Source organism: Rhodnius prolixus, unplaced genomic scaffold, assembly GCF_049639745.1.
Source record: "Rhodnius prolixus isolate KJV_2025 unplaced genomic scaffold, Rpr scaffold_1, whole genome shotgun sequence".
Classification (NCBI taxonomy): Eukaryota; Metazoa; Arthropoda; class Insecta; order Hemiptera; family Reduviidae; genus Rhodnius; species Rhodnius prolixus.
In genome coordinates, this window is record NW_027411581.1 from 63165919 (window position 1) to 63191292 (window position 25374).

Consider the following 25374-nt stretch of genomic DNA (forward strand, 5'->3'; position numbering starts at 1 on the left):
CGCATGGAGCTTATGTAGTACGCATTTCTGCCGCTAGACGTGTATAGCGCAATTCCTTGCCAGTTCAGTCCTGCCTGTGTTGTCTGCCTGGCTTGTTCTTTTCATCTGCAGTGATTGTTTTTACCAGCGCTGTTTTGTTCTTTTTTCGTTTTTTATGATGGCAAGTTTAAGTGAACAACGTGCAGCTCTGAAATTTTGTTTTCTACTCGGCAAAAATGCTGCTGAAAGTGTTTTAATGTTGAAAACAGCCTACAAAGATGACGCTATGGGAAAAACTCAAGTATACGAGTGGTTTACTCGGTTTAAAAATGGCGACATATCGATTGATGACAAACCTCGTTCTGGACGTCCATCAACTGCCCGAATCGACGAAAATGTTGAAAAAAAATTCGAGAGCTGGTGTTCACAGACCGTCGACACGACAATTGATCAACTGTCAGAGAGTAGTGGGTTATCTTGGAGCTCGGTTCAGCGAATTTTAACGGAAGATTTGGGGATGAAAAGGGTTGCTGCCAAGTTTGTTCCTCGAGTTCTGACTGACAATCAAAAAGAACATCGAGTTGAAACATGTCGTGCTTTGAAACAACAGCTTGAAACTGATCCAGACTTTCTGTCAAAGGTCATCATTACTGGTGATGAGCCATGGTGCTATGGTTATGACCCAGAAACAAAGCAACAGTCGAGCCAATGGAAGACGTCATCTTCACCCCGACCAAAAAAATGCCGTCAAGTCAAGTCAAACATCCAAACAATGCTGATTTGCTTTTTTGATGCCAAAGGCGTAGTCCATTCAGAGTTTGTCCCCCCATCGTATCTTAAGCTTAAGCTAGTTTAATTTCTCAATAGACTCACTATTTTTGCTATTTATAAAACTTGTTGTTTTAAGTCGCCCAGATAAGATTACTTCCTAACATTAAGACCGATTCTTACAGTCGGATTTAACCCAATTATGTTATTATTTTAAGTTTTGAAACATTCTATTCAGAATCTATTTATAGTTTTATATAATATTTAATTCCCCATTGTCGTACTGGCTAGAATCAAATGAGTTGGCATATGTTAGAAATAAATCATAGAATAATAACATTATTTAAACTTTATTTAAACTAATAACATATGACTTTAAAGAAATTAATAATTTTCATGTTTTGTTTTATATCTTACTAACTTGCAAATCATCTGAAAGCAAACAAATTTATGAAACAATCGTTAATTCATTAAATATCAGTTTAGTTATAATTTGTGCAAAAAATGGATAAACATAATTTTTCCGAAAATGAAAAGAAACTGATTGTCGATTTAGTTATGGTAATTATAATTTAGTTCGATTATTGATCGATAGTTTTCATTGATTTTTTGAGTAACAAATTTCTTAATTTTATTCAATATTTCTGGAACATTTTTGTTTGTTTTCCAGAAAAACCGCGATATCTTAGATAGTCCTAAAAATGATCCCCAAAGTGTAGCACTTAAAGGTAAAAAATGGGCAGAAATTACCAATGAATATAATGCTCATTTTCCAGAAAAAAAGGTTGGTAAATCGATCATTATTAATTGTATAATATCGATGTTAAAGTTTTATAAGTAAGTATATATATACAAAAAATAATAATAAATAATTTATACTTAAAGCGAACTATCGATCAAATGCGTAAAGCTTGGGAACAAGCAAAGAAGTGGACTACCGATCCGAGAATCAGCGAACATAACGATGGTTCTGGCGACCAATATCTTACCGATGATTCATTCATGCAAGACAAATTTAAGACTAAACTAAGACGCAGCAATATGAAAATTAATGAAAATGAGGTAAGTGAAATTTTTTTTTTTAATTTACATATTTCGATTGGCTTGAACTGGTTTTTAAACTCACTGTTATTGGTGTAAAAATTTCTATCTTTTCCAGATATTGGTGAGATTGGTTGATATTTTGAGTAATATGCCACTAAAAAAATTAGCTTATTTTTTAGGCGGGCTTTACCTCTAACTACCAAATTTGGTGACGTGGACGGAGGCGACTAGCCTAACATACTTTACTGAAAAATTTCTTTTATTAACCATTAAATAAAATCCAAGGCCTAGAGAGACTGGGAATCGAACCCACTAAACCAACAATACATCTTAGCATTGCGGGTCTAGCCTATAACCGCTCGGCTGCCGTGGCGCCTAGATTGATTCATCTCTCTCTCTCTTTTTTTTTTTTTTTTTTTTTGTTTACCTACAAGCACTAATTTTTATAGAAATAGCGATCGAGCGCTTATAGTTGGATAGAAATGGGCTTTTATTTGGTTAAAACTCACTGAAAACGCATTTTAGGCGCCACGGTAGCAGAGCGGTTAGAGGCTAGACCCGCAAAGCTAAGATGTATTGTTGGTTTAGTGGGTTCGATTCCCCGGTTTTAGGCCTTGGATTTTTATTTAATGGTTAATAAAAGGAATTTACAGTAAAGTGTGTTTGCTAGTCGACTCCATCCACGATACCTAATTTGGTAGTTGGACGTAAAGCACGCCTGAAAATATAGGCAATACTTTACTGTGCTTACTTCTTTTTAAACACAGTTCTCTTATTTCCTAACCCATCTATGTTTACCATAAGTTCATTGTTTCATTAAACTCTAGATTCTGATCTGGATTTAATGAATGTTAGAATGTTTCTTTCACATGACATCATGGGCTTATTTTTCCACAAACGACGAAATTATCATGTAGTTGTAAATCAGTTTTAATGCCCTTAAATGGAATTTTACGTGAAAAATTAGGCAATTAAACTTGGTAGGTAAGTAAGAAAAGTAAGTACTAAGTCAAAGAAAATCGTTGGTGTCAAAATCGATAAAAAAAAATAAAAAAAGGGGAAAAATCGATTCTATAAAGTGGTAATTTCGATTCATTTTTTCTTTACATTGAGGTTCCTTGGACTAAATCGAAATAGGAAGTTTTATCTTCCGGCAATTTTCCCATTTTTGGGAAATTTTATGAAAACACAGACCATTTTCAAAAAAAAAAAAAAACATTGTTTTAATCTTAGGAAAAACCTAAAAACGGATATTTTCGTGGAAAAAACTGAATAGGGAAAATTTAACTTGATCGCTTTCCTATCCTTGTAAGGGAAAGTAAGTAACTTAATCACAGATGGAAATCGGAAAATCGAGTATAAACGGATTGAGAGATTTTGCTGGCAGTAAGTAACTATGTCACCAGTCTACTTTACGAAGTGCTTCTTTGTAGCCACCAAGATGCAGAAGCAGAATACCTTTCGTATGGAACATTGTATAAAATTGTAAATCTATACGTTCTGTTACAAGCGGACAGGTTTATCCCTTTTACACCCTTCAATAAGGGTAAGTTTGACGTCTGATAACTGTTGTTTCTCTCCAAAGACTGTGTTGTCAGCTGGGGAATGTCAGCTGACAGCTGAGTTGGGAGGTTTCACCATTGTAACCTTTGTTTACATCTTACCTCACAACCTTTCAACGTTCTGAACAAAACTATTAACTGTACTTAATCGCAGACTTTAACATTTATATATTAACATTTACTTTTATTTTTTTAAAATTATATTCTCAGTTTGTAAAATTATATTTCAGGGGGATAAGTGCTCCTATTTTCGATTCGTATTCCTAAACACCCTAACTTAGGACTTCTAGTTAATGATCCACAAAAAAACAAACGTTTTCGACCAAATGGGTCCACCGGATGTATCACTTTACGAAATTGTTTTTCCAGTTTCCTAGGATTTTCCCAAAAACGGCTTTCGCGGTTTCCTTTGAACATTTTTATTCTAAAACATCTGTATACAGGTATCTTCAAAGTTTTTTAACATTTAATAAAGTTTTTTCTTTCTAGAAAAACATTTTTCTAGAAAAATTTGATTGTCGTTACTTCCGGGAGAGAGGTATTGTTAAGGTTTTCTCTAATGTGCCATTACTGTTTACTGTACTGACTTACCACCTACATAATAATAAAAGTTCATTTTCAAAAAAAAAAAAAATACTGTGACAGAATTTCACGGCACCGGAAGTGAATAGATCTCTCACAATTAATTTGAGACTTTGCTGCCAATCTTGGGATAATTAGTATTTAAATAATAAAAATACAGGCGCCACGATAGCCGAACGGTTAAGATACTAGACCCGCAAAGCTAAGATGTATTGTTGGTTTAGTGGGTTCGATTCCTTCAGTCTAGGTGTTGGATTTTATTTCATGGTTAATATGAGAAATTTATAGTAAAGTATGTTAGACGGTTATAGGCTAGACCCGCAAAGCTAGGATGTATTGTTGGTTTAGTGGGTTCGATTCCTTCAGTCTAGGTGTTGGATTTTATTTAATGGTACCAGTTTTGGATTTTATTTAATGACTTCTTTGGGTCCGCGGAATCCCTTGGTAAAAAGTGCTCAATCCCTCTCCCCCAAACAGTAGCCCTGAAAGAAGAAGAAGTCAAATAAACATGGATCTAAAGGATTTAGAAACAAACTGTGGCAGATTACAATTGGATTACAATATTTGGAATCTGCAGATTTCAAGGGAAGACGTTAGGAAGTACTCACGCACTTCAGCCCAAGAGATCCAGGAAATGGCAGAATTTAAGAGGGAGATCTAACACTTTTTCCCATCCAGATACGAGTATCTTACCCCCTACATCCAGTGTGGGAAACCTATCAACATTCCCCTTTACAGCCAGTATGGAAACCTATCAGCATTCCCCTTGACACCCAGTATGGAAACCTTTCAACATTTCTCTTGGACACCCAGTATGGAAACCTATCAACATTCCCCTTGACACCCAGTATAGAAACCTGTCAACATTTCTCTTGAAACCCAGTATGGAAACCAATCAACATTCCCCTTTACATCCGTATGGAAACCTATCAACATTCCTTTTGACACCCAGTTTAGAAACCTATCAACATTCCTCTTGACACCCAGTATGGAAACCTATCAAAATTCCTCTTGACTCCCAGTATGGAAACCTATCAACATTCCTCTTTACACCCAGTATGGAAACCTATCAACATTCCCCTTTGTATCCAGTCAGATTTATGCCACAAATCTTTTTTTATTAGTCAAAACTGCCCAATAGTATGCATAAGTCTTTTCTAAATTTAATAGTAAAATTCCATTCCATAGTGCGTAATACGTACTATTAGCTTCTGTTGGAAATTTAATTTTTCCATTTAGCCCGAAAGAGTGTCAACTTTTGTCAGATTGTGTTTTTTATATATAAATTTATATTTTCACTCCTCGGGGTTATCAAGGAAAATATAGATTTCATAAAATTAATTTTACTGCAGTAAGTAAAAGTGGAAAACCAATTGGATTCAGTGAAATTTCCTCCTCTGAGAAAATAGTACCACCATATGGGAAACACAAATAGACAAAGAAAATCAGTTGATGGTTGCGAGATGTTGGTCTGGAAGCTGGAAGCTAACAAAACCACTTGGCCAAACAGACTCTTTCTCACCAAGAAATCAATGATTGTTTTTGCGTCGCGAATAGTATGAGATTACTAGCCAAGATATTCTACTTGGATGCTGCGTTCGAAAGTGAATTCTATTCCGCCAAAGAAACAAAATTTACCCCGTCCTTTTTTTATGTCGTCGTGAACATACAGAATTTTTTTTTCTGGAATATAGACAGACAATACAAATTTACATTGCTGCGGAAAGAAGTTAGGCAACCGTGAGTATTTTCTTCCGCTTGCCAACTGTTCGTTGACGAACAATTTTTGAAAATATATTTTTTTGAGCACTTCTGAATTAGAAAGAACAGATCTTTTGAAAGCTCATCTTATTTCTTAGTTCTGGTCTATTATAGGCGATGTCCTTACCCCCAAAAACACCATTTTTTCCCCCCCAGGCCTCACTAGATGATAGTTCTTAGCTTTCCCTAGTTTTTCGCAACGAGTGCATTGGAAAAGGTCTACCCTATAATTCTAACATTAAGTACTGTCCCAGCTCCAAAACGCCTGCAGACACTATAGTCCTTAAATCCTACAGAAAATCCTGAATGCTCCATACTACATTTCTAATCTTACAATACACACTGACCTTCACATCCCTTTTGTGATTGACCTAATAAAGTCTAGGCTACCACAAATTCCTCAGCCTATTAGCTCTCTCCATCCTAATCCTCTTGTACAACTCCTCCTAACGTTCCAGACAATTCTCCACGTCACTTAAAGCGAAAGTGGCCAAGAGATCTATTGCGGTGATTAACTCATTGTAAAAGACTTTCACCAATGAGTGATTGCTCTAACCATGACATTTACAAGTGAACTGTGAACCAGTAATGATCAAATTTACTTGATGCCTCATTTGATGTAGTTGTAAATGTGGCTAATAAAGTGAAAACTAGTTTCCTAAATAACCGTTGTCTTTAATTCAAAAACCCCCTTTTTTTTCACATGTTTTTCTCAGCTCAAAACCATCTTTTCCTGAAAAAAGGTAAAAAGGTCCCTCAGTTTTTCAGGACAATGAGTAAAAAAAATAAGAAGGCCTATCCCAGTTGTTGTTTACTTTTAGCTCACTATCAATTCATGGAACAACATCACTAGGAAAATAGGATTACAGAATGAGGAAGAATTTAAGGAAGAAAAGCTCTTTCTTAATTTGAACCATAAACTAGGATGCCAAACACAATAAGAGGCCTGAGTGTTACTGCCTAAATAAAAGCTCCTATACAGTAAATAAATTAGACTCCTCATCAATTGTCGAATATTAATTCATTTACCACGTCACCGATGTGATCATTAGGAGCCTATAGTTTTTCCGCTAACTAAAGTGAAACCAAAAGTGCCCTTAATCGGTTTCATTTCTTGCTTAATTTACCAATTTTCAGTCTCTGAAAAATATCCTCTGATAAAATATCCTTCAAAATATATTAATTATACATAAAATATGCTTTGGGGGGGAAAAACACAAAACCAAATTGGGGTAACATGAGGTAATATTAGCAATTACCCTGCCATATTGTTGAGACTATCTTTAGAAATAAATAAAAAAAAATTAAAAAATAAAAGAACACACAAATTAATGGTGGGATTATTTTATAATTATAAAATTGTGTGTGTTTTTAGGATAATGAAAAATAATGTTACAAAACAAAATCGTTTTCTTTCTTGTTATCCACAGATGTGTTTTCGATTTTATACATTAAATATACATGTATTTTTAAAATTAAATACAAATACAAAATTTTGATCAGATTTAAGTAGATCTTATGAAAGAGTTTTTGAAAAGAGAATTCTGGTTGGTTAATATCACAATGTAATTAGTTTGAATCTATTGAAACATTTTCAGCAATACGAGGGTCGTTTGAAAAGTCCGTGCAAAGTCAGAGAGATAGCACCACTGGCGCGTATCGAGGTTATGTTTAGTTAGTAGCATCTCTTGGAAGAACACACACCAAGTTTCAGCCAGATCGGTCTATTTCTTTGTGTTTGGCACTCGTTTGAATCGAGGAAGTCGAGTGATTTTCAAAAAATGGACGAAAAAGAATTTCGTGTGTTGATTAAACACTACTTTATGAAAGGCAAAACGCCTCAGGAGACTAAAGAGAAGCTTGATAAACATTATGGTGACTCTGCACCTTTGATTAGAACAGTTTATAAGTGGTTTCAAAATTTTCGGAGTGGCCATATGGGCACAAGTGACGCTGAACGTTCTGGACGCCCTGTTGAGGTTACTACTCCAGAAATCATTGATAAAATCCATGATATGGTGATGGATGACAGAAGAGTGAAGGTGCGTGAGATTGCTAGTGCTGTGGGCATCTCGAATGAACGGGTACATAATATTTTGCATCAACATTTGGACATGACAAAGCTATCCGCAAGATGGGTGCCGCGATTGCTCACGCTTGAACCAAAAACGAAATCGTGTAATCCGCAGGACTTTAAGCGTCGTTTCGTCACTGTGGATGAAACATGGATACATCACTACACTCCTGAGACCAAAGAACAATCTAAACAATGGGTTACCAAGGGGGAATCTGTGCCAAAAAAGGCGAAGACCGTTCCTTCGGCCGGAAAGATTATGGCGACTGTCTTTTGGGATTCGCAAGGAATAATCCTCATCGACTATCTGGAAAAGGGTAAAACTATTACAGGTGCATAGTATTCATCGTTACTGGACCGTTTGAAAAACCGAGCTGCAAGAAAAACGCCCACGATTGGCCCACAAAAAAAGTCCTTTTCCATCACGACAACGCACCAGCTCACACCTCAGCAGTTGTGGTCGCAAAATTAATGGAAATAGGGTTCCAACTCGTTTCACATTCCCCCTATTCTCCAGACTTGGCTCCCTCGGACTACTATTTGTTCCCCAATATGAAGAAATGGCTGGCGGGAAAAAGATTTTATTCAAACGAGGAGGTGATTGCAGAAACGAATGGCTAATTTTCAGACTTGGACAAATCCTATTATTCGGAAGGGATCAACAAACTAGAGCAGCGTTGGACGAAGTGTATAAGCCTAAAAGGAGACTGTGTTGAAAAATAAAAAAGGTTTACCCCAAAAAATTAAGTAGTTTTTATTTTTGCACGGACTTTTCAAACGACCCTCGTACAATAATATATATTCAGACTAAAGGACCCTTAAATGCTCTAAACAAAATTTTCCTTTCAAAATTAACCAAACAATAGAGCTGGCAGTGTCTAACCGCTAATACACTATGGACCACGCTAATGGACAGCATGCCTAATTGATGACTCACTAACCATTGCTAAATCGACATTTCAGGAGTCATGAATGCATATTTCACTTTTAAACATATTAGTTGTAATTTTTATCTAGATTTACTAAAATTTAATGTTCGAAAAACAAAAAAAATTTTGTATGAAACTCTCATGACTTCCGGGGCATTAAATAATTAAAATTTGAACTTCACTAAACATTGGACCAAAAAAAAAAAAATAAAGGGAAGCCATTTTGAATCCCTAGGGAAACTCAAAAAACAGATGTAGTTCCAATGTGAAAATTAAAAATTCTAACTAAATGATTCTCTAATCGCTTTTCTTTCCTTTTTTTTTTTTAATTTTCTGGAAAAAAGGCTTCAACGATTTTCTCTGACATTTAATGACCCCATTTTAAGGTAGTAGAGAAGCACCTCTAAAGTGTCATTTCAGAATAATGTACGATCTTATCTTTCCTGTAAAACTTCATTTAAATTACAAAACTTTCCTATTGGCAACAAGTAAATATGATTGCTTACAAGAAAAAAAACATGAAGAAACTAAAATTGAATAAGAACTGAATGAGGGGCCATCCAACGATGACGTCAAAGAAGTGCCTAAGAAGGATGGATGCCCTTCTATGTCATGTGATCAGGTGATCGCGTAGCCATTGATATTTTGGTGTTCTGGGGATTGGATTCCTAGGGGAGATTAGTTTGGAACAGATTGTGGATGAGTGGGAAAATTTGGTTTGTCAGGGGGATTTGGCAAGGTCAAAAGGACAAAAGGGATTTTCAGGTCAGCGATTGCTAAGGATGGTGCGTAGGGTTTTCAATTGGGGTGGGACTGGATGCGGTTAAGATTGGAGTGCTTAGACGTATCGTACAGTTCTTTGTCTCTGTGTTCAGACTGGGGTTAGTCTTATCTGGTAGAATTGTAGCTTAACTAGTAGGAGCTTATCATCAGCTTAATAGGAATGGCCAATGGTTTATTGTTGTCAAATCTCATCGTGTTATACATAAACCAGATTTTGAATTTAATATTTCAACAATTTGTCGTTTTTAAGTCATGCTGACCAATCACACAAATTGAGGCACATTGTGGTTATTAGCACCCTTGGACCATTTTCTGAGCTCTATCACCCACTGGGCACCATTTTCATCTGAGGTTATTGGCGCCCGAAGCTTTTTTCAATGCACTGCCGGACTCCTGACAGTGTTTTATCTCTTTACAGTTGATACTGTCCAATCTCCAGACAGGGAGCTGTAAGAAGCTCCTAGAAAGAGAAAAATCTAAGGTTCAGCAGCTGAATTCGAACCTGTGATCTCTGCGAGGGAATCCAATACGCTAACCGCATAGCTAATCGCTTCCCCATCGCGTCTCATAAGAAAAAACTCGAATGACACACACTTGTATTTAAACCCAAATTGTCTGGTGCACTAATCATTGAACTCTCCGTTGAAAAGTTTTGTTATTAGAATTAAGAATGAAGCAATCTTAAAAACGAAAAAGCGGAAATAGCCGAAGCTCGTTGTCGGCCGCCTTTACTCAACCAGAATATTCTTCTATTCCTTTTTGTCTTTGTGTACTTTTCCCTTCTTCAAATACTCCACCATCGGATAAGTAAACCTTAAAACCGGTCCAGTTATCTCAATCGATCCTTTTCCAAGCTAAATGTTTTCTTCTTCCGGTTTGTTTTTAGAATGTGTTTTCTTTTAGTACTAAACGTCTATTATTCTTATTTTTCAACGGAAAACACCAAAGAATGTTTTCTGTTAAAAGCAGTGATAAAGTTTTATAGTATATAATATAGATCAGCCGAGCGGTTATACGAGTAGGCTAGACCCGCAATGCTAAGATGTATTGTTGGTTTAGTGGGTTCGATTCCCTGTCTCTAGGCTTTGGATTTTAAACAATGTTTAATAAAAGAAATGTACAGTAAAGTATTGTATGTTAGGCGGTTATAGACTAGACCCGCAATGCTAAGGTGTATTGTTGGTTTAGTGGGTTCTATACTCGGTTTAGGCCTTGGATTTTATTTAATGGTTAATATGAGAATTTAATAGTAAAGTATGTTAGGCGGTTATAGACTAGACCCGCAATGCTAAGATGTATTGTTGGTTTAGTGGGTTCAATTCCCCCAGTCTAGGCCTTGGATTTTATTTAATGGTTAATATGAGAATTTAATAGTAAAGTATGTTAGGCAGTTATAGACTAGACCCGCAATGCTAAGATGTATTGTTGGTTTAGTGGGTTCGGTTCCTCTGGTCTATGCCTTGGATTTTATTTAATGTGGTTAATATGAGAAATTTATAGTAATGTTTGCTAATAGCCTCCGTCCAGGTCACCTAATTGGTAGCCTGAAAAAATAGGCATAACTTTACTTTTAAAACTAGGAACTGTTATTTTTTTTTATTTAAAAATACCTGTTTATAATTCTGGTACTGTTAGTTTTTCCTCAAGTATTTTTTTTTTTTTTACCCTTTGATAGAGTAGTTTCTTTCATCCTTTGTAAGCACCTAATCCTGTTTTCCAAGCTTTCACAGGACCTGTAGGATTTTTCTTTTCCTTTTTTTCCCCCCCTGTGTCGTCTTCTGCTCAATATAATCTCCACACGTTCCCCCTGGATCTTCGACCATCTTTATTACTGTACATCATCATACTAGGTAGGTTTATCTTTACTGACCAATTCTCTTTCAGAAACTCTTGAACTCCACCAAAAACCAGGAAGTTCCTCTCAATACGCCCCCATAATCTTTCTTATCTTTCTTACCCCCATGATGTTCTTATCTCTAACGACTACCATACTCTCTTTGCGGACCACCTTTAAAACACAGTTTTCCACTCTTTTGTTCTGTACCCAAGCTTTTTGCCGTGAAGTATGTTACTTTTTTTTTTGTTTTCTTCTACAGCTTAATTATTTGGATGCTATTTTTTTGATGTATGACTTCATAAAATCAGCATATTGACCCATAATTCTTCTGTTAGCTTTTTTACAATATATTTTCCATGGACTTTCGAAAACCTCTGAAACCTTTTGCCCAGTTTATCGTCTCCATTCCAGCTGGACAAGGGCGTCTTGAAAGTTGCAGGATCTCGTTTCTGCTTCCGCGAATTTTATCGTTATATAGAAGCGTGTTTATTGGATCCCCTGACTGGTTTCGGATAATGGATTTCCATCCACCATCAGAGTGTAGCTTGATTGAGTACTTCATTTATGTTTCCGACTCTCATTAGTGAGCTAGTGTTGTGTGCGGCCAGAAACCAAAGGGAAGTCCATAGCTCTGCTCCAAACTAATTAATTTACCTTTAGAAACCGTTCAGGGATACAGGGAGCTCGAAGATATTATCCAGCATTACAGATCTGACCACAAGTTCATTTTATTTTTACTTCCTTTTAAGCCTTCTAAATCTTTGAAAATTCATGCTAAGTTGTATCTTAATAGCATTTTTCAATTTCTGTCTCTCTACATGGCCATTTAATGAACTTAATACATGAAAAACACTGCCTCCGTTCTCAGAGTAAACAACTTACACTTATGACGTTACAGAGAAAATCGTACACACATATTTCAGTTCACAAAATATTTGTAGCCATTGACGTCACTAAACTTACCATTACCCCAATCTCATTAGGGACAATATGGTAGCTTTATTTTGGTGTTATAAGTACTGGTTTAGTGAGTTATTATGGTTAAAGCTAAGCCTTATGGAGTGTAGAAGTTGCCTTTCTCCAGTTAATTCCAGCCAAACCAAGGTTTAACTGGAATGGAACACTCTCTATAGATAACCTAGTTAAGTACCCGGACTATAATAATCGTAGCCTAAGTACCTTGTAATTTGATTTTCAAGTTAACTTTTTTTTGGTTAATATTAAGTTAATTATCTGTTTTGCAAAAGATCTTGCGTTGAAAAGAAAATAATAATTTTCTATAATTTAATTACATAATTGAAACTTACTTCCATGATGAAAAACCCCTCCCAGATAAGTTAAGAAGACGTTAAGGAAATGTAATTAATAAAACTCCTCCAAATCAGCCTTACTGAATATACGTAATTAGACTGGAGAATAAAATTAAATCCATTTCTGTTTTTTATCCTCCTTAAATTTGATTACTTTACTTTAAAAGGCAAGTTTTAAAAGGACAAATTAAATGATCTCGGCTGAGATAATAAAGTGAGTTATTACTTCAATAAAAACGTGCATATTTTTTTTATGATGGACAAAATCCAATCGTTAAAGTTTACCATTTTTATATAGTAATAGAATATTAAACTTCTTCATTATTATTATTTTTTTTGTAAAAGTGCCACCACCAGTTTGGGACTCTTCCTGGATTCAGTACCCATCGAGAGATCCATAGAAATCTACAGGAATCACCGATGTCCGCCACTGGACACTGTAGCGCGTCCCCGGTGTTTGGACACTAATAGTAAGTTCCTGGTAGGTTCGTGCAGTACAGACTTCTCTGTCAAAGCCTTCTAAACCGTTACGGATAACAGTAGAAACTAAAATTATGTGGTTAGATGCTCGTAATCTTATTTGATTACGTTCGTTTTCTTAGTAGCATATTTAGCGACCACAGTTCACCGTATAAATACTTAGAGTCACGTAGCAGTCTTTTTATACAAAAATTTGGTTAGTAAACTAGTCATATTAGTCAAAACGTCGAAATCTCCACACAAAAAAAATACCTATACCTATACCAGAGAATCGAACCCACTAAACCAACAATACATCTTAGCATTGCGGGTATAGCCTATAACCGCCTAAAATACTTTACTATAAATTTCCCATATTAACCGCAATGCTAATATCGTCGTTGTTAAACCAATATCTGGCTATGTGCTTTTTTTTTTGTGTGGAGATTTCGACGTTTTGACTAATATGACTAGTTTACTAACCAAATTTTTGTATAAAAAGACTGCTACGTGACTCTAAGTATTTATACGGTGAACTGTGGTCGCTAAATATGCTACTAAGAAAACGAACGTAATCAAATAAGATTACGAGCATCTAACCACCCAATTTTCAGTCTATCAGAGCTGGTGATCCCAATGTCAGTGATATAAGAGGATTTTTATACAGGTCTAATAGTGAAATGTGCTTCAAACTTCACCACATGATTCGCTCGTTTCCCCGGGTCTTGATACAGGAGGTTTTCCCCTGTTGGGCGTAATGAGTCACACGGGTCTTTTTTTTTTTTTTTTTTATCAAAAACAAGTAATGTATTGCCTATTTTTTCAAGCAGACTTTACGTCCAACTACCAAATTAGGTGTCGTGGACGGAGGCGACTAACAAACGTACTTTACTATAAATTTCTTTTATTAACCATTAAATAAAATACAAGGCCTAGACACCGGGGAATCGAACCCACTAAACCAACACAATACATCTTAGCATTGCGGGTCTAGCCTATAATCGTCTAACATACTTCACTATAAATTTCCTATATTAAACATTAAATAAAATCCAAGGCCTATACCAGAGAATCGAACCCACTAAACCAACAATACATCTTAGCATTGCGGGTCTAGCCTATAATCGTCTAACATACTTCACTATAAATTTCTCATATTAAACATTAAATAAAATCCAAGGCCTATACCAGAGAATCGAACCCACTAAACCAACAATACATCTTAGCATTGCGGGTCTAGCCTATAACCGCCTAAAATACTTTATTATAAATTTCCCATATTAAACCATTAAATAAAAACCAAGATTTAAATCGGGGAATCGAACCCACTAAACCAACAATACATCTTAGCATTGCGGGTCTAGCCTCTAAACATTATTGGCTATAGAGGCGCTCTTTTAAACAAAAAGCCATTGCATTAAATTCAGATATTGTGTCCAGTTTAAAATTTATAATGTAAGTAATTTAATTCTTGAGAATAACGGAATCTTAAGAAATATATTGATTGTCTAACGAGCCTATAAGTAATTAAAAATAAAAACAAAAAAATTGAATGTAAGCTTTTAAAAATCTTTTGAAAATTTTATGAATGAAAAAAAATGAAAAAGAAAAAGGTATTAAAAATATAAGAATATTTGGGGTGGTTCTAAGTGGCTTGTTGGTGGAGGACTTAGGACGCCTTTTAGCCATTTCTGCTCTTGGTACCAGCGCTAATGGCTTCTAACGCAGGATGTCGCTGTTGCTCGTAATGCTCGTACGTATGTAAAGGTGTATGCTTTATGTCCTCACCATTTCCCACTTTTCCTTTTTACTGCCTATTTCCTTGTTTAGTTTCGTGCAGTTTTAATGTTAAAATGAAAAAAAAAGAAAAAGAAAATCAAATAAACATTTTTCCTATTGAAGTAAGGAAATATAATATTAAATATAATATTTTCCATTTACGAGGATCATTCAATAAATAAACAGACTAACATAGTTAGTGATGACGATGCTTAATGCAGGGAAATGAAAAGTTTACAGGTGTAAGTTGGCAACATTGCCAAGAGTATCAGTCAGCTGTTTCGATTAATATTTACGTAAACATAACCTTTAAGGTCTTAGTTAGGTTGGCCGCTCGAATAAAGTTCTTATTTTTATTCTGTGGCGTGATTCTTACTTTTCGGCAAGTGTACAACTGTCAGAAATACACATAAAAACGGCTTTAGTTGCATGAACCGGGCGAGTTTTCCTGGAAAAGATTAAAAAAGTGGCCGCAAAAGCGATATGGGCACCGGCCTTGGACAGATTTTCTGTGATTTAATGGAGTAACAATGCGCCATCAACAGCCATGGTTTTTAAGAACAAAAGCAAGCGCGCGCTGAAGATGACCAGAATGGCAGGGAAAAAAGCGTGCTTCTTCTTCAAGAAGACAATGCTCGACCTCATACTTACACAACTGACCCTGGAAACTCTTGGCACAGCTGGTTGGGAGCTCCTCATTCTTCTTTACAGTCCTCGCCTTTCCGCCATCGGATTTTGAACTGTTTGAACAGATGAAAGGAGCTTTGCATCAAGATGAACGTCAACGAAGAGGTAAAGGAAAAAGTACAAAACTGGGTTTGAGATCAAGGTAAAGAATTCTTCGCTGAGGCTATTAGAAAACTCCCAAGAAGATGGGACTATTGCTCAGGAAGTTGGTAGGGATTACTCCCGGAAAAATAAACAAAAATTTGTTACGATTTAATAAACCATTTTTGATGTACAGAGCTATTAGTCTGTTGAATTATTGAATGACCCTCGAATTTGTGTACAAAATGAAGAAATATACACACAAACAAATGTAATGAAAACAAAAATTGAGGATTTTAATCAAAAATATATCCAAGAATTTAATATTATTACCTTATTCTCTACAGATAAGGAAACTTGCCGAACGAAGACTATTGCTGGAAGCAAAGAAAATCAAAGAGCTAACACAATGCGAGATGGAGTTACACGGTTTAGATGTGACCGAACAAAAGCTGCGTGTGGCCATTGCTAAAGAACAGTTAAATCAAGAAAAATTACGCACCAAATTGATGTCCATGTCCATGGAAATGGAGGAAAAAGGAAAGTAGAAGAAAATCCGGGTTTACTAAAATGTTTTGGAAGTTTCATTGTCGTGCTTTTAGTATGCAAATTGATGAAAATAATAAAAAAGTGCACTTCCTCCTAGTATTGCATCATTTGTTTATTTTGTTGTTTTATTTTCATTTAATATCCGTTTAAAGCCACGAATCATATAACAGCTGACAAAAAATCACGATGAATCTTGGGGTAAACATCCACAAGTGTTTTGTCTTTTTTTTTTTTATTTAAGACGAGTCAACATTAGCAAGCAGTGATTTTTTTTCAGTACAAAGCCAGCATCCGAATAGCGCGCTCTCTCGTAATCCAACCCAAGATTTCCGCGTCGGAATACAATATTTACGGGATTTAAGTAAGCGATGTAAAAAAAGAAAAAAGAAAGTTAAGTAATTGCCTAGTTTTCCAGGCGGGCTTTACGTCCAACTACCAAATTAGGTGTCGCGGAGGGAGGCGACTAGCAAACATACTTTACTATAAATTTCTCATATTAAACATTAAATAAAATCCAAGGCCTAGAGACCGGGGAATCGAATCCTCTAAACCAACAATACATCTTAGCATTGCGGGTCTAGTCTATAACCGCCAAACATACTTTACTATAAATTTCTCATATTAACCATTAAATAAAATCCAAGGCCTAGAGAACGGGGAATCGAACCCACTAAACCAACAATACATCTTAGCATTTCGGGTTTAGCCTATAACCGTCTAACATACTTTAGTATAAATTCTCATATTAACCAATAAATAAAATCCAAGGCCTATACCAGGGGAATCGAACCCACTAACCAACAATACATCTTAGCATTGCGGGTCTAGCCTCTAACCGCTCAGCTATCGTGGCGCCTAATAAGCGATGTACTTTTTTATATTTGTGATGTTTCGATAAAATTAAAATAATTATTTCCGATTCAATAAAAGTGCCACTTCCGTGTCAACTGATATTCTCAAAAAATCGAAATTCTAGACCTACATTTCATTCTTATTGCTACCATACAGGTAACTAGTTAGTACAATAAACAGTAATGGCACTCGTACATCTCTTTCTCAAAAGTTTTCCTTAATCGCATTTTCCTGGAACGATTTTTCCAGCAAAAGTTATGCAACTAGTGCGCTAAGCTTAAAGAAAATCGAAAGGTGTTGTTTTTTGGAAAATGCTACAGAAGGTGGAAACGAATTTAGCAGAATATAATGGCACTTCCGTACAAAACCTTATTGTTTTAGCCTCTGTTTGTATCTAAGGAAACAGCTAAATGGGACTTCCTGCAATTTTTTTTTTTTTGAACTCAGGAGACCTCATTTCCGGTGAATACTCCAAATTGAAAATTTGGCACGATTACAATAACTTCCCTTACTTTGTGGACGAAGAGGAAGTATAAAAAGTATTTGTGGTACTTACGTTTTATCACAATAAGAACAAACAAAATGAAAAGAAAAAAAAGTGGACAATAGACATTCTCAGTTAAACAAGCACAAGGCGGGTTTAATGGGACTTTAGTCGCCATGTTATACAGTCCGGGCAGCAACTTGAAATATAAAGTTTCCGGTGACTTTGTTTTGTTTTTTCTATAAATAATTTGTAAATAAACCCATAACCGTTTTTTAAAAGCGTATATTAAGGATTCAAATTGGCGAAGAATCGGTCCAAATAAAAAACCACAAATCGTCTTTTTGCCAACGTTTCTACAAATATATTGCCTTCTTCAGGGCCTGGTTATTACAAATAAAACAATTTAGAGAATTGAAAGACTGTAATACAATAAAAATAAATAAATAAGTAAAATACAATAAATTTTTTTATAATTATAGACTTCCGCTTAAAGTCCGCTTATCAAGGTACTAAGATAAATATATACCTAAACGCTTCAATAATCATAAATATAGATACCTAAACGCTTCAATAATCATAAATATATGCCTAAACGCTTCAATAATCATAAATTGTTATATACCTAAAACGCTTCAATTATGGTTTAACTTAATAAAAGTAGAGAGGATATTTCATGATGCGATAATTCAATAATCATTAGTGACGTCAGAATTCTTATAAACGATGAAAACAAAATGTGAATGATAAGTTTAGTAAAAAGTAAATAAAAAATATTTACATAAATAATTAGAAAAAAGCATTGCCATTGGTTATGTTGTTATAGTTAGTTATCATTCGCTATGATCAGGCTGATGATGATGCCGCAGCATCCATCACATGAACACCGCAGACATATGTAACAACCTTTTTCTTCTCCAATTTCCCTCTCTGTCTCAATCTCAACCTCTCTCTCTCTCCCTCTCCTTTACAGATTCCCTCTTACATCATCATACATGTGCCTTCTACGTAACGACCTCCTTTTCACGTTGCAGAAGAATGAAAGCAACCAGCCACAAGATATGCTGGCACCATGTTTTATATACGGATATAAAATCATTTGCTATCAGTCACTTTTTCATCCCTAGGGCATTCTTTTAGCTATATGCAAAAATTTTACCTCCTTTTCCATGTCTAAATATTCCTTTTTTTTTATTTTATATATATTCCCTTATTTCTTACCTTGTACTTTCTTCAGAAAAACTGATTTCTTCAAGTCCTATCTTAAACTCCAATACTCATCGTGCTATGCTATGTACGAGTATTTCCATTTATTCTCTATTCCCGGGAAAGCGGAATTATGGCCAACAATGTCTTGGTTTTCATTCCATGAACACGAAAACTAAAATGTTATTGAAAATGTGGTAATTTTTTTCGCAAAGCTGGCAAAAGCAAAGCAAAACATTTCCTATTTACCATTGACTTTTTAAGTATTGATTATAACGAACATCAAAGTTTATAACTTACAAATCAAATTTAGATCTCATGTCCTAGGTATCAGAGAAATAATTTTTTTTTAAAAGCAAAAACATTTCTTTCCGTTTTTGCGCATGTCCTTAGTAAGGATTTAGGCGACCCCCACCCCAAACTGAGCGTTAATTTAAGTAGGGCCCCAGGTGTGCGTTATTTGTTGGTACAGTAAGCCTACGTTACAAATCTTACACCGCATGTATTTGTTATAATCGTATTTTTGGGGGGGGGGGGAGAATACATAAAGTAATTCTATTTACTAATTAAATTCTATTATACAGAATGGTTTTTTTATGTAATCAAATCACAAAAAAAAAATAGATTAAAAAAGAAAAAATATTATATGTTTCAGTACAACAAAAAACCTTTAGAAAACAGAGCGATACAGATAGCAGCGAGAATGCGTGAAAGAAGATTAATGGCAAAGACGAAAAATCATCAAGAATTGCGAAACATTGCCAAAGAAGAGCAGAAAATACGCATATTAATCACTAAAGAGATATTAGAGCAGGAAAAATTGAAGACACAATATTTACAGAACAAAATAAAGGTAAGGTAAAAGCCGACCGGTTATAGGCTAGACCCGCAAAGCTAAGATGTATTGTTGGTTTAGTGGGTTCGATTCCCAGTGTCTAGGCTTTGGTTATTTATTTAATGTTTAATCTGAGAACTTTATACTAAAGTATATTAGGCGGTTATTGGCTAGACCCGCAATGCTAAGATGTATTGTTGGTTTAGTGGGTTCGATTCCCAGTGTCTAGGCTTTGGTTATTTATTTAATGTTTAATCTGAGAACTTTATACTAAAGTATATTAGGCGGTTATTGGCTAGACCCGCAAAGCTAAGATGTATTGTTGGTTTAGTGGGTTCGATTCCCAGTGTCTAGGCTTTGGTTATTTATTTAATGTTTAATCTGAGAACTTTATACTAAAGTATATTAGGCGGTTATTGGCTAGACCCGCAAAGCTAAGATGTATTGTTGGTTTAGTGGGTTCGATTCCCAGTGTCTAGGCTTTGGTTATTTATTTAATGTTTAATCTGAGAACTTTATACTAAAGTATATTAGGCGGTTATTGGCTAGACCCGCAAAGCTAAGATGTATTGTTGGTTTAGTGGGTTCGATTCCCAGTGTCTAGGCTTTGGTTATTTATTTAATGTTTAATCTGAGAACTTTATACTAAAGTATATTAGGCGGTTATTGGCTAGACCCGCAAAGCTAAGATGTATTGTTGGTTTAGTGGGTTCGATTCCCAGTGTCTAGGCTTTGGTTATTTATTTAATGTTTAATCTGAGAACTTTATACTAAAGTATATTAGGCGGTTATTGGCTAGACCCGCAAAGCTAAGATGTATTGTTGGTTTAGTGGGTTCGATTCCCAGTGTCTAGGCTTTGGTTATTTATTTAATGTTTAATCTGAGAACTTTATACTAAAGTATTTTAGGCGGTTATAGGCTAGACCCGCAAAGCTAAGATGTATTGTTGGTTTAGTGGGTTCGATTCCCAGTGTCTAGGCTTTGGTTATTTATTTAATGTTTAATCTGAGAACTTTATACTAAAGTATATTAGGCGGTTATTGGCTAGACCCGCAATGCTAAGATGTATTGTTGGTTTAGTGGGTTCGATTCCCAGTGTCTAGGCTTTGGTTATTTATTTAATGTTTAATCTGAGAACTTTATACTAAAGTATATTAGGCGGTTATTGGCTAGACCCGCAAAGCTAAGATGTATTGTTGGTTTAGTGGGTTCGATTCCCAGTGTCTAGGCTTTGGTTATTTATTTAATGTTTAATCTGAGAACTTTATACTAAAGTATATTAGGCGGTTATTGGCTAGACCCGCAAAGCTAAGATGTATTGTTGGTTTAGTGGGTTCGATTCCCAGTGTCTAGGCTTTGGTTATTTATTTAATGTTTAATCTGAGAACTTTATACTAAAGTATTTTAGGCGGTTATAGGCTAGACCCGCAAAGCTAAGATGTATTGTTGGTTTAGTGGGTTCGATTCCCAGTGTCTAGGCTTTGGTTATTTATTTAATGTTTAATCTGAGAACTTTATACTAAAGTATATTAGGCGGTTATTGGCTAGACCCGCAATGCTAAGATGTATTGTTGGTTTAGTGGGTTCGATTCCCAGTGTCTAGGCTTTGGTTATTTATTTAATGTTTAATCTGAGAACTTTATACTAAAGTATATTAGGCGGTTATTTGCTAGACCCGCAAAGCTAAGATGTATTGTTGGTTTAGTAGGTTCGATTCCCAGTGTCTAGGCTTTGGTTATTTATTTAATGTTTAATCTGAGAACTTTATACTAATGTATGTTAGACGGTTATTGGCTAGACCCGCAATGCTAAGTTGTATTGTTGGTTTTGTGGGTTCGATTCCCTGGTCTAGGCCTTGGTCTTTATTTAATAGTTAATATGAGAAATTTACAGTAAAGTAAGTTTGCTAGTCGCCTCCGTTCGCGACACCTAATTTGGTATTAGGACGCAAAGCCCGCCTGAAAAAATAGGCATTACTTTACTTTAATTTCACTAAAGGTCAGTTAAACAATCAGGTTTGTGTTCAAACTTTAAGCGGAATCTATGAAGCACCTCAAATGAGTATTCCTGGTATAGTCCTAGAATGCTGCTAACTTCCGGCAAAATTATTACTTCTGGTTGAAGAAGTATTACTTAAACTCTGGTTAAATCATGTTCTGATTGGTTTTGCTCTTCGTGGGGACTGTTGATTATGAGGTATTCTTTGGCGCTGGGTTACACTTCCTCTAACCTAGATCAGTAACAGGAACTATCAAGATCTACGTCATTTTGAGTTTGAGTTGTAACCGGAAATATCCAGTTTATCCGAGCAAATCCTGAGTTTTTAAGTACCTAAACTTCGATAAGAGAGGGGAAGCAAAATTAGCTTAGTGGTTAGCGGATTCCAATGCGGAGACCATGGGTTCGAATCCAGAGCTGCCTAGCCCTTAGATTTTTTTTTTCTTCCTATCAGTTTCTTACAGCTTACAATCTGTGGAAGTTAGTTTTTTTGAAGGATTGTGCTGTGTTGTTATTTCGTAACAGTTATCCCACAAAAATATATCCGATTTGAACTAGACTATCAGGTATTAATAATTAAATAATTTATAGCCAATAAAAAATATTTTCTCATAAAAAACAAAACAAATCCATAAATTATCCAATAATATCCATTAATAACATTATCCATAAATCTTCTTCCGGTACGTATTTCCCGAAATTAATGTATAATTAGATTGCTAAATATATAGATGAATCAAGATGATTTATTGTAAAACCCAAACTTCACTGTAGCGTCTTCTATTTTAGAACACTCGTAATTTATTGTAGAAATTATTCAAAATTCATTCACGCCATTGAAAATGTATTTATGAAAATGGAAAATTTCTACTTAAATATTTCAATATTGGATTAAACGGAGGAAATTTCGAAGCTTTTTATGGTAAAGCTCGTAGGTTATATTTTTAGATATAAATATTGTAACGAAGTTGACCTGGGCATAGAAGAAAGGCCTAGATTGTTCTAGGGGTTGAGCGATCAAAGTCAGTAACAGGCTGCCACTGCATAAACAAAAGGGCGGTATCTACCTGTGGCAGAGAAGAAAGGCCTAGATTGTTCTAGGGGTTGAGCGATCAAAGTCGGTATCAGGCCACCACTGTGTAGACAAAAGGGCCGGTCTTTACCTGAACTAGAAAGGAAAGGGCTAGATTGTTCAAGGAGTTAGTGACCTGTGTAAAAGCCAGCTAAGAGAAAGGCCTCAGTTGGGGTGGTGGCATATGTGTTTTCCCAGCCAGTGATTGACAGGTAGGAGCGAGACAGAGAGTAGGAGGAGGGCGGCCCCAGCTGAGGTGGTGGCAGTATGTTTTCTCCAGCCAATGAACATCAGGAGGGCGTGGAAACTTATGCTCAGAGAGTTGGAGGAGGGCAGTCCCAGTTGGAGGGAGGCACGCAGTTAAAAGGAGGCAGACACAGCTGGAGAAGTCAGTTCTTAACGAGTTTTAAAGGAGTTATTAGAGTTTTTAATCGAGTTTTAAGGAGTTATTAGAGTTGTTAATCAATTTTAATCAGTTAGTTTTGAGTGAGTCTTGGAGAGACGTTAGTTTGGAGAGACACTTTGGAAGTGACAGTTTGAGAGAGTCAGTGTTGCGGAGTGCTTCAGAGATAGCTAGTCAGGCGGTTAGTCAGTCAGTGAGTAGAGCTGTGTTTGTGTAGCAGAGACTAGTGCAATTCGGTGCAGTGCGGACCAGTGGTCAGTGGGGGAACAGTTTTGTGGCGTTACGTAGTGAGTAAGTAACAGTAAACTGTTGTGACTGTTGTAAATGGTGACTGTAATGAATAGCGTTAGTTGCTAGTACATGTTAATGTGAGTAAAGGTAATGTGTTAATAAATCAGGTTATTACTTACAAATTTAGCGAGTTTTATTATTTTATCAAACCCACATATTATTTAAAGTAATTAGTGGCAGGCACTAGTTGTGTAAGTAAACTTCTTTCTTAGTAAAAGGACAAGAAGAACTTTACAATATATTTGTATATTTTATCCTTCCGGCCAACACATCCCTCTTCTATTTTTTGATCTCGGTCATTTTCCGGTGAATTATCCAAAAATTTCTTCCGCCTTTAACATATATTTTTTTTCCATAAACTGATGAATAAATTTGACTTTTGGCTCGTTCTTAACAATAAAAATAAGAATTTAATATTTGGCTGGGATAAAACGCAATTTTTGGACACCACTTCCTTCTTCAGGGATCCTGGATTTGTGGATAGTAAGAATAGTAAACATTGTTTTGAGTAATGTTTTGGACACCACTTCCTTCTTCAGGGATCCTGGATTTGTGGGAGTAAGGATAGTAAACATTGTTTGAGTAATCTTTCTCATCTTCTCTACCTCCACAAACCAGTCACTGAAGAAGAAACCAGAGGTTACTAAAAACTTGTAACAATTAAGACAACTTTAAAAAAAAAGTTTGAAAATGAATTTTTCATGTTTTCTTTTTCTTTTTTCCAGGAAGAGGAAACTAAATTGAAGAAATTAGGCAAAAAATAAACCACCTGAGCAAAACTAAGGAACAAAAAAGTGCAATCAAAATCATTACTTTCTGTACTTTAATTAAGATCTCTCTGAGTAAAGCTTAAAATGAACTTTCGAAATTACAGTCGATAAGGTTATAAAAAATAAACTCATATTCTAAAAAAAAATAAATAAATAAATAAAGAATAAAAAAAATAAAAGCTATAAAAAAAGTACCAATAAATTATGTCTGAACAATTTGTTTTCAAAGTTTAATTTATTTATTTTAATATAAAACTATATATTGAAACTTTCCAGCTGTACATTTATATCAAAATGTCAAAAACTATGTCAAAATGTCAAAAACTATGTAAATATGTCAAAAATGACAATAAATGTCAAAAACATGTCAAAATGTCAAAAACTATGTCAAAATGTCAAAAACTATGTAAATATGTCAAAAATGACAATAAATGTCAAAAACATGTCAAAATGTCAAAAACTATGTCAAAATGTCAAAAACTATGTAAATATGTCAAAAATGACAATAAATGTCAAAAACATGTCAAAATGTCAAAAAAAGTCAAAAACTGCCCAAAAAATTGCCAACTTTTAAAAAAATGTATTCTTCTCATTTTCTATAAAAAAAAAATCAAATTCCCAAATTTCTCTTAAAAATCTAGAGCATATTCTCGTAGCAATAAATGGAGAGCAAGAGGTTGTAAGTGATATTTTGGGTATATTTTAAACTGTGAAGAGTTTAGGTACCATTTCCTACCTAAATATTATATGTTCCAAAAATCTGCCCATAATAAGTTTAAAAACTTCGATTTAAAAAAAAACAAAGAGAAATATCAAGATTTGCTTACCATTTTCCTGGGCAAAAAGATTTTATAAATAGATGGAAACTGCCATCTTAAAATTTTATGACATCCAGTATAGTCTAAAAAATATTAATGAAAATTTAATACAGCAAAATCTTGCTTGAGTGATATTAAATGTGTTAATATTTCTAAAAGTACAATGGATTTTTTTTTTTTTTATCTTCCATATGGATATTCATTTAAAACTTCGTTCTCAGGCGAAGTTAAAGTATTTCCCAATAGTAGTAAACAAATTTGAATAAAAAGCATGAGCTTTTACTGGTTGGCTGAAATTACGAACTGAAGTACGAATGAAATGTTAGATACTTGCTGATTAGTGTATCTTTAGTCGTTTCAATCCTTATCAACCCTTAACTTTATAAACAGTAAGTTTTCGTCATGAACATAAAATAAAGTAGTTGTGAAATTATAAAATAAATGAAATGCATCAAGGACA

General features: G+C 35.0%; 1 protein-coding gene across 2 annotated transcripts; it reads left to right on the forward strand.

Annotated features, from left to right (window-relative positions):
- The first annotated feature begins 1127 nt into the window (after positions 1-1127).
- On the forward strand, positions 1128-24312 carry apt (apontic). Of its 2 annotated transcripts, XM_074112496.1 has the most exons (5): positions 1128-1308; positions 1418-1531; positions 1633-1809; positions 19382-19579; positions 24052-24312. In XM_074112496.1, exons 1-5 carry the CDS (start codon positions 1252-1254, stop codon positions 24088-24090), a joined length of 585 nt encoding a protein of 194 aa, XP_073968597.1. In that variant the 5' UTR covers positions 1128-1251; the 3' UTR covers positions 24091-24312. The 2 variants fall into 2 exon arrangements, with proteins under 2 accessions (XP_073968597.1, XP_073968598.1); XM_074112497.1 differs by lacking the exons at positions 19382-19579; positions 24052-24312 and adding an exon at positions 15983-16299 and having other exon boundaries at positions 1129-1308.
- Positions 24313-25374: the final 1062 nt, after the last annotated feature.

Bases quoted from the DNA above. Each gene is read 5' to 3' on its own strand.
- apt (XM_074112496.1), top strand. From the start codon at position 1,252: ATGGATAAACATAATTTTTCCGAAAATGAAAAGAAACTGATTGTCGAT. The intron at 1,309-1,417 runs GTAATTATAATT...TTTGTTTTCCAG, and splicing joins TGATTGTCGATTTAGTTATG to AAAAACCGCGATATCTTAGA. The intron at 1,532-1,632 runs GTTGGTAAATCG...TTATACTTAAAG, and splicing joins CTCATTTTCCAGAAAAAAAG to CGAACTATCGATCAAATGCG.